The sequence below is a fragment of the Elephantulus edwardii genome, unplaced genomic scaffold, assembly GCF_000299155.1.
Source record: "Elephantulus edwardii isolate Elephantulus edwardi_28Jun2011 unplaced genomic scaffold, EleEdw1.0 scaffold00050, whole genome shotgun sequence".
Classification (NCBI taxonomy): domain Eukaryota; kingdom Metazoa; phylum Chordata; class Mammalia; order Macroscelidea; family Macroscelididae; genus Elephantulus; species Elephantulus edwardii.
The window spans coordinates 2014903-2027121 of record NW_006399800.1 but is presented as its reverse complement, the minus strand read 5'-3'; the positions used below and the strand labels follow the sequence as shown (position 1 = coordinate 2027121).

The window sequence follows — 12219 nt, the reverse complement described above, 5'->3', positions numbered from 1 at the left end:
CCCCCCCCCCCCCAGCTGTAGTTCTGATCTTAAAATCCCCAAATGGGATTTCTTTATCCCTGTGTCAGAAAAGTGAATCCAGATCCTGGGCGGGTCTGGTCACAGCTGGTCACTTCCAGAGTAGCCCTCACAGCATGTCTTCACATTCCCATGGTGAAACGAACCACATGTGCTTCCAGGAACACTAGGCTACTTAAGATTATCTTCTTTCCTTTTGCTTTTTGACTAGGCAATTTAGAATTTTTTCCTTGTGCTTTGAAAGTTGGTTTTTCAGCTTTCCAAGTTCATAATCCTTATGTTTTGTGTTGTTGATTACAGTCCCTGTGTTGTAGCAGCACCCTCACTTCCTCCCTGTGTTCCCTGTTTCTATTTACTTGTCTTTTTTACCCCCCTTCCGTTGTTGTGTACCGCTGAATCAGATCCAACTGGCACAGGAGGAGATTGCCTCTCCTCCTCCAGTGAAGCATCTGAGGGATTAGAACCACACGCCTTTGGGATTGCAGTGCAGCTTCTTGCCACTAGGCCACCAGAGCTCCTGTTCACTTCTCTTTTGTATCGCTTTCTGCCTTCTGAGCTTTGTCCCTGGGCAAATACTGCCCTTGTATTTTCCGTTTTGAGTTGCTAAGATAATATTAAGGGAGCTCTGGTGGCTGAGTGGTAAGGAATTGCTCTGCCAGAGCAAAGGTATGCCGTTTGAATCCCCTAGCTGCTCCATGGGAGAAAGATGGTTAATCTCCTCCTGTGCAACTTACTGCCTCTGAAAAACCACCACAGAGTCAGCAGTGGGTTGGTTCTGACTAGACAGACACAACAAGAAGATAATACCAAATGCAGGTTCTGTTTTCTGTAATGGTGAAATAGTAAGGGCTAACGTTTATTGATACTTGTTATGTGCTGGGAGCTCCAGCGGTCGAATTGCCAGCTCCTCTACGACAGGCAGGTTGAATCCCCCAGCTCCTTTAAAGGGGAAAGACAGGCAGTCCCTTTCCTTCTGTATGATTTACAACTTCTGAACATCCACTGAAGGGTCAGCCAGGCATTGGTTCCAACTTGACATTAATGAATTGAATTTTTTTGTTATTGTTGTTGTGTGCCATCAAGTCAGATCTGACGGGCACAGGAAGAGACTGCTGGTCCTTTTCCAATGCAGCATCTGGGGGATTTGAACCGTGTGCCTTCGGGATTGCAGCGCAGGAGAGTTTGTTGTGTACTAAGGGAGCTCAGTTGGTGTAGTCACTGTGGAGTTGCACTGCAAACCCAGAGGCTCTCTGCCTCACTGGCAACAGCTCCACAGGACACAGATGGGTGCTCAGTCTCCTCGTGTACAGTTAACAGTCTCTGAAACCCAGTGACGTGCCAGCGATGAGTCGGTACCAACTCAGTAACAGTGAGCTCGAGCTTGAATGTAATGTGCTCTAAATATTTTATTATATGTATTAACATGTTTATTATAAGCTTGTTTTTTATTATAAAAATTTTTTGCTTTATATATTAAAAAATCTGAATAGTGCATTTTATTATAAATCCAAGGAATTGCAAGTCAAGTTTCAATGTTGTTGTTTGTTGTTAAGTGCCTTCGAGTTGCCTGGGACCCATAGTGACCCTATGTATAAAATCCTAAACCATGCTCTATCCCTTGCCAATCCTATTGTCTCTGACACACCTGTCCCTATTACCCCAGGCACTGAATCAATCCACCTTATCGAGGATCTTCCTCTCCTGCGCTGTCCCTCCACCCTCCCAAGCATAACGTCCCTTTCCAAGGACTGATCGTTCCTTGCAACATATCCAAAGTATTTCAGACGAAGCTTCAGAAACCTTGCCTTCACGGAACAGCCTGGCTTCACCCTCTCCAGGACGAACTTGTTTGTTCTCCTAGCAGTCCATGGTGCATTCAGTACTCTTCTCCAGTACCACAGCTCAAAGGCAGCACTTTGCCGTCTGTCATCCCTAGTCATTGTCCAGCTTTCTGAAGCATATCAAGTAATTGCAAAGGCCATGGCCTGTATCAGGCACACCTTAGTCTCCAGATTGACATCTTTGTTCTTCAGTACTTTGGAGAGGTCTCTATTTGTCTTTTCATTTCCTGGCTGCTGGTACCAAAAGTGTTGATTATAGAGCCAAGCAAACTGAAATGGTCAACAATCTCAATCTCTTCACCATTCCATCCTGATGCTGTCAATTGGTACAGTGGTAAGAATCTTTGTCTTCTTGACATCGAGCCTCAATCCATACTGAAGACTGCAGTCCTTAACCCTCTGCAGCAGGGTTGTGTCATCTGCGTAATGCAGATTGTTGAATCTACCTCCAATTCTGATGCCACATTTCTCTTCATAGAGCCCAGCCTCCTGGATAATCTGTTCTGCATATAGATTGAAAAGATATGGATATAGGACACATCCTTGGTGCACACCTTTCCCAATTTTGAACCAGGCAGTGTTCCCTTGCTTTGTTCAGATGACTGCCTCCTCCTTGTCCAGGTATAGGTTTTGCATAAGCACAATCAAGTGTTCTGAGATTCCTGTTCTTCTCAAGAGATTAGCCACGGTTTCTTGTGATCTACACAAAGGCCTTTGCATAGTCAGTGAAACACAGATAGACATTCCTCTGGTACTCTCTGCTTTCAGCCAAGATCCACTTGACATTAGCAATGATATCCCTAGTACCATGGCCTCTTCTAAACCCAGCCTACACTTCAGGTAGTTCTCTATTGATTTGCTGTTCCAGTTATTTTTGGATAATATTCAGCAGAATCTTGCTTGCATGTTTCTATAGGAACTTTCAATTACTGTAGATTTATACCGAGGGAACAGTGGGGGAGTCAAACCAGCAGAAAACCCAACTCTAACATTTGCTTAGGGAAAAAATGTAAAATACAGATCTAAAAGATTAGAAAGGAATAAACTTTGTATTAGTAGGTCGACCATTCAGCCCCATACCAATTTTGCATGACAGAATAAATAGCTCATTTCAGGTCCACTTATAATTTGTGAATGTTAGTAAAACAAGAAACTTTGCTTTAACTACAGAATGAGACCTTAAAATGATTTGGGGTAGGAAAAGTCATTCGCGTCAGTTCAGTGAATCCAATGGCTTAGTTCTTTTCCAAGCTTTGAAAAATCAGCACCCACCCACTGCCATTCCAGCATTTCCTTCCCTTCCTCCAGGAAAATTGACAACTAACGGTTTCGGCCACCTGAACTCTGTGTGTTGTCCGCGAACCCCAACACCACAGAAAACAGGATTCCCAGCCATTGTCCTGCCAGCGCTAAGCATCACCAGCATTATATTATGGACTTCTTTATTAATAATAGCTCTTTTAGTGGCGGGCTCTGGTGGCTTAGTGGCAAGAAGCTGCACTGCAATCCAGAGATGTGTGGTTCAAATCCACCAGATGCTCTGCTGGAGAAAGAGGGATAATCTCCTCTGGTACCATTCAGATCTGATTTGATGATACACACATACACAAAAATAATAAAAATTTTAAAAAAAGCTTTTATTACTATAATAACCTTATTTATTATCTTCATTTTACATATTGATAACGTTGTAAAAGTCATCAAAATAGCAAGTAATCATAAAACGAAATGCATATGAGTTATTGAATCAGAATTAATTTTCTCTGTAAATGTTAATACTACTAATAATAGTAATAAATATGACAATAAGTGGCAAAGCAGGGATTATAATAAGACAGAGTTTGCCTCCAGAGCCTGTTCGTCTAACCAGTGTACTATGATGTGAGTTCAGTGCAAATTAAACTGTTATTTGTGAACTTATCATTTGTTTGAGGATTTTTCATAGGATTTGAGTTACCAGTTATTTGGAAGCTCCCAGAATGTTTTGCATTCATAACATACTTGCAAACCAAAGAGTGCTTACCCTTAACCCAAGAGAATTTGCCTTGTATGTTGTATGTGAAATTCCTTTTCCTTATAAAATTCGATCCTTGAAAGAACAATTAGGAATATTGTCACTAAATGGGCTGGTATTCTTGTTCTTAGGATGGGGGTTCCTTGGATCAAGTCCTGAAGAAAGCTGGAAGAATTCCTGAACAAATTTTAGGAAAAGTTAGCATTGCTGTAAGTATATTAGGAAACTTCTTTTCAAAATCCCTTGTTTGGTAATTTAAAGAGTTAGTAGGAAATGGGCAAGTGAGGAAGATAAAAAGCTAGTGAAGGGAAAATTTAGAAGAAGGAGATTCTTACTAGAATTTATTCTACCTAGATAAAACTTACCCTTTCTTTCCCTTTTGTTGCATGTAGGAAAATTACTTTCTTTGTATTAAAATCTGTGTCATAGAGCATTCTGATTTGTGGCATCAGAATGCTTTTCTTTAGATGGCAAGTTTAATAAATGTGAACATTTACTCAAAGAATTTTTAAAAGTTGTTTAAACTTGCCGTACTTAATTTTATTTGAAAGTAATACTCAGCATACTTTGAAAGATTTCAGCATGAAAATAAGGAATAAGGAAGGCAAATTTATTATGTTAGGTGAAATCTTTTTTAGATAATTTTAAATTAGAGAGATTGACTCTTCTCTAACTACCATGATTTTAGTTCCTTTATTTTTGTGTTTCTGCCTGGCAGGTAATAAAGGGACTGACGTATCTGAGAGAGAAGCATAAGATTATGCACAGAGGTAAGAAATGACTTCCTAGTTGTGTTTTGAATTACAGTTGTTATTAAAAGTTATCACATCCTCTTTTTTGAGGAAGAAAGTGTTCCAAAAGTAGTTTTAAAAGTGGTGTTTGACTATTACAAGTTTATTACTATTTAGTAGCTGGAACAGCAAGTGCCACTGCTTTTTTGGTTTGTAGCATACCTGTTAGCTGAGGTCATGACATTCTCATTCCCAGTGTCTGTCCACTGGCCCTTGATTGTAACAGTGGCCACTGTGGCTGTAGGTATGTTTGCCTACCAAAAAACACTCTGGTGTTTTAATAACAAAAGTGCACAATATGCACCTACTATGTAACCATACCAGTATTTTATTTTAATCCAGGAGAATCAAAAGGTGTCAGCAGCTTTATTTATAACACAATCAGTTGAAATAGGTAAAACAATGTATGTTAGAGTACAGCTTGACAACAAAATGAATAGCTTTCAATAATGACTGTCCTACTAATGCACACAGCTTTTGAATCTCAAAGACACTTTTGTGGAGTAAAGTAAGCAAGTCAAAGCAAAACAAACTTATTTCATTTATGTAAAATTATAGAAAAAACAACTAATCTAAAAAGTCTCAGTAGTAACTTGAGATTGTGCATGGTGACTAGAGGCATGAGGGAACTTTTTTGAGATGATGGAAGTTCTGTATAACTATATCAGAACACTAACTGTACACAAAGTAATTGTATGTAAATTCTATGTCAATAAAGTTTACTTTTTTAAAAAAAGGGTAAGCTTCTAAAAGAAAGAAAACCTGAAAACCCAATGCTGTCACCTATGCCCGTTCAGCTGCAGTGCTACAAACAATGACAAGATGTAGGGGGGAGAGCAGAAGAGTTGAGGGGCTGGTGGAGTTGACTGGCCGGCTTACTGGTTGCCATCACTCATCTGTGAACAACCAGAGGGCTGAGGTTAACCAGCTTTGCCAAGACTGAGTCATAGATTCATTTCCAGCATTCTTGCCCTCCTACCTAGTGGGGATTTTTGGTGGTGGTTGTTTATGTAGCTTCTTTTCAACATTGATCTTTCAGGTTTTCAGTTAAAGCTCACCTAATTGAGACAATGTTTGCAAATACTACAGTGCATAAATGTTAAAGAGCAGTTATGAGTCAGCAGGTCTGGATAGGCTGGGGCACAGGGATTTGAAAGTTTTAAGGTAGCTGCTGGTTTTTCTTTTTCTTTTTTTTTTTAAATTTATTATTAATTTCAATGAAAAGTTACAGAGACTTTGGTTTTTTTTTCCCTATAATTATATTTTATTAATTTTCATAAACATTTACAGAGATTTTGGGCTTCCACTCATTCATTGTTGCACTATTCTCTCTACCCTCCTCCCAGTTTGTTCTTGTCCAAATGCCACAGTGCTTGTCAAAGCCAGTTCTGATTAATCTTCTTTGTCAGTGTATCCTTTGCCATTCCCTATCACTCCTCCCTGAGAGAGACTTCACCCTGAGTCATAAGGAAAAGGGGACGGCGTATTCTCTTAGCTACTTCCTGCTGAAAAGGGACGCTGTGGGTTTCAGGGTGAAGATCTTCTCTCACTACTCTAAAGGGCCCCTTTGGCAGTAGGAAACACATAGACTATTATGGAGATTGATTTTGGAATTCAGATGCACTCTTATTGATTGTGCTTGGCTGTACATGTACATATCCTTCAAGATGTATCATGGGGGTGTTGCAACCTAGAAGACACAAATTTGACTAACAAGTTATAAGTACACGAGTCCAAAAATTATGGAAAAGTAAAAGAAAAGATTCTTTCATTGTTTTACAAACCCTCCCCCAGGTCCCCTCCACCATGCAGCCCTCGTTCTAGTCTCCTGTGATGACAGAAACACCCAGTTACATCTCTCTTTTAAACGGTTCTCTCCCTCCTCTGTTTCAGTGCAGTATACATTATTGAACCCATCTTACTCAGTCTCTCCCCAACCCCAAGGACAGTCCCATTCTACAACAGTGGCATCATGTAATATTTGTCCTTTTGTGACTGGGATATTTCACTCAGCATAATGTTCTCCAGAGTCAACCATTTTGAATAATATTGCATGAGTTCCTTGTTTTTTAATGCAGCATAGTATTCCATTGTGCGAATATACCACAGCTTCTCTAGCCATTCGTTTGTTGATGGGCACTTAGGTTGTTTCCAACTCCTTGCTATTGTGAACAAAGCTGCAATGAACATGGGTGTGCATATATCTGCTTGGATGTCAGCTATGGTCTCTTCAGGGTATATTCCCAGTATTGGAATTGCTGGGTCAAATGGTATCTCTATTTGCAACGAAAAGTTACAGAGACTTTGGATTTCCATTTATTTATTGTTGCACTTTTTGCCCCTCCCCTCCGCCCCCAGTACACTACCATCGTGGAAAAGGAAAAGAAAAAGTCTTTCATTGTTTTACAAACCCTCCCCCAGGTCCACTCCACTATGCAGCCTTCTCTCTGGACTCCTGTCATGACAAAAATACCTAATCACATATCCCTTTTAAACAGTTTTCTCCCTCATCTGTTTAAATGCAGGATATATTATTGAACCCATCTTTCTCAGTCTCCCATCAACCCCAATGTCAGTCCTGTTTTACAACAGTGGCACCATGCAGTATTTGTCCTTTTGTGACTGAGATACTTCACTCAGCATAATGTCCTCCAGGGTCACCCATTTTGAATAATATTGCATGAGATCCTTGTTTTTCAGTGCAGCATAGTATTCCATTTTGTGAATGTACCACAGCTTCTCTATCCATTTGTTTGTTGATGGGCACTTAGGTTGTTTCTAACTCCTTGCTATTGTGAACAAAGCCACAATAAACATGGGTGTGCATATATCTGCTTAGATATCAGTATGGTCTCTTTGGGTTATATTCCCAGTAGTGGAATTGCTGGGTCAAACGGTATCTCTATTTGCAACTTTTTGAGAAAGCGCCATACCGCCTTTCACAGTGGTTGCACCATTTTACACTCCCACTGTTGGGAGTTTCTCCACTACCTCGCCAGCATTTGTTGCTTGCTATTCTGTTAAATTTTGCTATTGTGACTGGGGTGAGGTGATATCTCATAGTTGTTTTAATTTGCATCTCTCTTAGAGCTAGGGACTTTGAACATTTCTTCATGTGCTTGTTAGCCATCTGAAAGTCTTCTTTGGTGAAGTGTCTGTTCATATCCAGTGTCCATTTTTCTATTGGATTATTTACCTTTATCTTGTTGTGGTGCTCAAGTATTTTATAAATTCTGGATATAAATCCCTTATCTGACATGTCATTACCAAATACTTTCCCATTCTGTGACTTCCCTTTTTACCCTGTTGGGGAATGTTTTGGATGTGCATAGGGATTTGATTCTTAGAAGATCCCATTCATCTATTTTATCTTCTCCCGGTTGTAGGTTTTTCAGGATACTTGGAAGACTGTTTATGTTCTGGATTAGGACTTGTAGCGTTCTTCCAAGCTTTTCTTCAATGAAGCAACTAATTGCCATGCTGTAGTTCGTAGCCATACTTTAAGAATCATTGCTTTGGAGAGAGAACATGACTAGCTATGGCAACTGTTGAGAGAAACCAACTGAGAGAAAAAGAGACAGACAAGACAGAGAGACACACACAGAGACAAAGTCATGGTGGCTCCTTCCTGCTGAGTTTCTGTAGAAAGAAAAGATATTAAAAAAATGAAGTATGAAGAAGAATATTGTATAAATGTTCCTTCTCAAGGGAAAAATTCTCAAAATATTAGTGGATTTTTGTCTCATGCAAACTTCTATCTTGACATTTGTACAGGCAGCTTGTAGCATGTGCATGGGACTCAGTTCTGTGCCTTTTTGTTCCAGTCTGTGTTCTTTGATGGCATTGCTTCAGAATAGAGAGCCCTTTTTAAAATCATCTTTGGTTTTTTCCCCTTCCTCTTCTCTAAATAATCACACTACACTTAACATGACATGATGAATGTAATTAATGTAACTCAGTGATATATGTAGAAAATGTTTAAAGTTCACATTTTCTGAATCTCTCTGTGTGTGTATGTTGTTGATTGCCATCGAGTCAAGCATGACTCTTAGTGACCCTATGAACTAAAGACCTGAAGCCTTTTTATAACTATCATCGTTTCTCAAAGTTTATAGTTTCCAGAGGCATGTAGTTTAGGAAGTGGATGCCACGCCTGTTTTCAAGTATATATATACACACAGACATACATACATATAAAATAATTTGGAAAGGAAAAAGAAAATTACTATCTACACCAAATGATAACAAGGACATGGAGCAACTGGAGTCCTCCTAAGCTACTGGAAAACTGTTAGATAAAACAACCACTTAGGGAAAATTGGGCAAATAATTTATTTTCTTTGTTAATTGCTTATTTACCCACAGAAACTCTTCCTTAGTTCACATAGTCATGCTTTATAGTTTAGGAACATTGGTCAGCCCTAAGAAATTCTTTGCATTCCATAATCGCTTTGAAGGAGACTAAAGCTTCCCTCATCTTCTTGCAATCCTTCGTGGAATCACAATTTCTGTATAAATCTGCATGTATCTTCTTTCAGCTTTTGGAAACTTAAAAGAGAGCTACCATCCCAAGGGACGTAGTGAGTACTCCAACATTATGAATTCACAGACACTTGGCCAAAAGGCCTCACTTCTGAGGGTTCATCAAAGCACTGGAAGACTTGGCCCTTTCTCATTCAACACCAACATCCTTCCTGACTGATCGAGTAATGGATAGCTTGATGATTTGCAGCTAAACCATACAGCCCTTCCCTAGATTTTACCTAGGAAAAATGAGAGCAGTTATTCACACTAAGATTTGTATCCAAATTTTTCTAGCTGCTTTATTTATAATAACTGAACGCTGGGAATGACAGATATTTTCCCTTCGTAAATGACTGGGTATACACAATTGTACACACAATTTAATATATACAAATAATGGAATAAACTTGACGATAAAAACAAACTATTTATAAACAGTTTGGATGAGACTTAGAAATATTATACTAAGTGAAAGAAGCCAGATGCAAAAGAGTATGAGCTGTGTGATTTGGTTTTTTTAATATGGAATTTCAGAGCAGCCAGACTTAATCAACAGTAACATGAAGTAGATCAGTGATTGCCCAAAGGTCCAGGGAGGAATTAGCTACAAAGGGGCATGAGGAAATGTGTTTTGTTTTGAGAAAATATTTCTGAATAGTGGAACTGTTATCTAGGTTATAGAGGTGGGGTCACAGGTGTAAACAGGTTTCCCTGCTGCCTGGAGGTAAAGCATGCCTATGCCCACATATGTGATAAAGCTAAAAAGGTAGTTCCATCAATTATATATGGGATGTGTGTGTGTGTGTGTGTGTGTGTGTGTGTGTGTGTGTGTGTGTGTGTGTTCTCAGATCTCCAAAATAACCTACCAGTTGATAACCAAATAACACACACAGCCTAAACTAATACTAATGTGCAGTATTCACAATTAAAATCTATTGTGGATTGATTGTCTGGTACTGGGTGTAGTTCATGGGGAAGGATCTTGGCAACACCACCATTGCTACTTTGGTTAAAAGGTTGCTGCAAAACAAATTCTGAATGCTAGTTTCTCTGGTGGCTTAGTGATACGGAGATGTGCTATCAGCCTGAAGGCACATGGTTCAAATCTCCCAGCTCCTTCATGGGGGAAAGATGGGCAGTCTCCTACCATGAGATTTACAGCCTCTGCAGAGCCCGACTGGAGGGTCAGCTAGGAGCTGGTTGTGACTCAATGGCACATAATAACAACAGTTTCCCTTCATGCCCTTTTCCCTGATAGCAAAATTCCCCTTCAGATCTCTTTTGGTTAGCAAAAAACTGGAACAAACATAGATCCGTTATAAAAAGTCAAACAGCTTGGATCCTTTATAAAAAGTCAAAAGTCGGGGATAACTGTGCATGTGTCAAAACACATCAGGCTATCCACTTGAATTATAATATGAAAGCCTTCTGCTTTCTTAATGTGCTGACTGCCATATTGTCTTCTCTCTGCTGACAGCTCTCCAGATGTCAATAGGGCACAGTGGTATAGGAAGTGTGTGGGGAGAAGAGCCATCTTCCACCAGTTTGTAGCCTTTTCTGTGGTTTTTTAAGACCTCTGATTTCTTTGGACCATAGTTATATTCTGAAAACAAGTTTACTAGAAGTTGGAATTGACTTGATAGCAGTTAGTTACTGTTTACTCTGTTGGAATTTTAGTGCATTAGTTTCTAGGAAATCGGAGTCTTTGAAAAGAGAGGAGACATTATTATTTATTAATCATGAGGCTGTGGTCTGGGGCTGCACTTGACATAGGTAACCTCATTTACCCCATAGAGAGACCAAGAGGTCAGTGTTGTGGAAGGATCTGATAAGAGTCTTGTCTGTAGAGTCATTAGCCACACTCTTAGGTTGCTCTGAAGACTGACACAGTTGCATATGGACAGCATTTGACAAAGTGCTTTGCATATAGGAGGCACTACCTGGTAAATGCTGATTCCCTTCCTTATTCATATGTAACTTGTGAGGAAACAGACCTAGAGAAATGAAATTCTTTTTAGAACTTCAGTGCGCCTCACCTTTGCCTTTCCTGAGAATGATTACTGTCCCCCACTCTTCGTCTCTCACATGTGGTGTGTGTTAGAATGAAGTCTGCTCACCCTCATACGAACACCATCGAGGCTTGGGAATCTGCCAGTTCCAATCCTAACTCTCCCACCTACAGATACACAAACTCTGAGTATATTTATTCTGTAAAATGAGAATACCAAAGCATTGTATTTCATATACTTGTGAAAATTGGTCTTTTCCACAAAGTCATTAATAAATATTGGCTAGTATTAAGATTTGTTAACAATTACAGCTTACTTGGCTCCACAATCAACACTCTTACCATCAGCAGTCAGGAAACCAAAAGACGAATTGCATTGGGAGAATCTGCTGCCAGGGATCACTCCTGAGCACTTTTTAAAAGAACAGTGTCAGTCTGGAGACTTAAGGTGCTCCTAATCCAGGCCGTGGTCTTTGCAATCACTTGCTATGCTTCAGAGAGCTGGACAGTGAGTGATTAAGGATGATAGAAGAAGAACCAATGCCTTAGGATTGTGGTGCTGGAGAAGAGTATTAAACATACCATGGACTGCCAAGAAAACAAATAGGTCTGTCTTCGAGAGAGTGAAACCTAGTTTTTCTTGGAGACTAGGATTTTGAAACTCCGTCTCACATACTTTAGGCATATGGCCAGGAGAGACCTATCCTTGGAGAAAGATGTCATGCTTGGAAGGGCGGAGGGACAGCACAAGAGAGGATGATTGATTTATTAGCTGAGGGAAAGGGGGTAAGTGTGTTGGAATTAGTGAGACTGGCTCAGGACAGGGCAGGCTTCAGAGCTGCTGTACATAGGGTCACTATGGGTCGCAGGTGACTCAACCACACACAACAGCAACAAAAACAATATTGAGAGCTCTCGTGGCCAGAAGTTGTACTACATTAAATGTGTAAATTGCTTTTGGTAGTATTGCCATTTTCACAACATTGAGTCTTCCTATCCATGAGCAAGGGATATTCTTCCACT

The 12219-nt window shown here is 39.9% G+C and overlaps 1 protein-coding gene across 1 annotated transcript in view; it reads left to right on the top strand.

Moving 5' to 3' along the window:
• The window catches only part of MAP2K1 (mitogen-activated protein kinase kinase 1), a 125033-nt gene that overhangs the window by 68116 nt on the left and 44698 nt on the right, over positions 1-12219 (top strand). Inside the window, exons 4-5 of the mRNA XM_006886635.1 lie at positions 4005-4082; positions 4592-4643. Of these exons, the coding sequence (XP_006886697.1) occupies positions 4005-4082; positions 4592-4643 (130 nt within the window). The remainder of the gene's footprint in view (positions 1-4004; positions 4083-4591; positions 4644-12219) is intronic.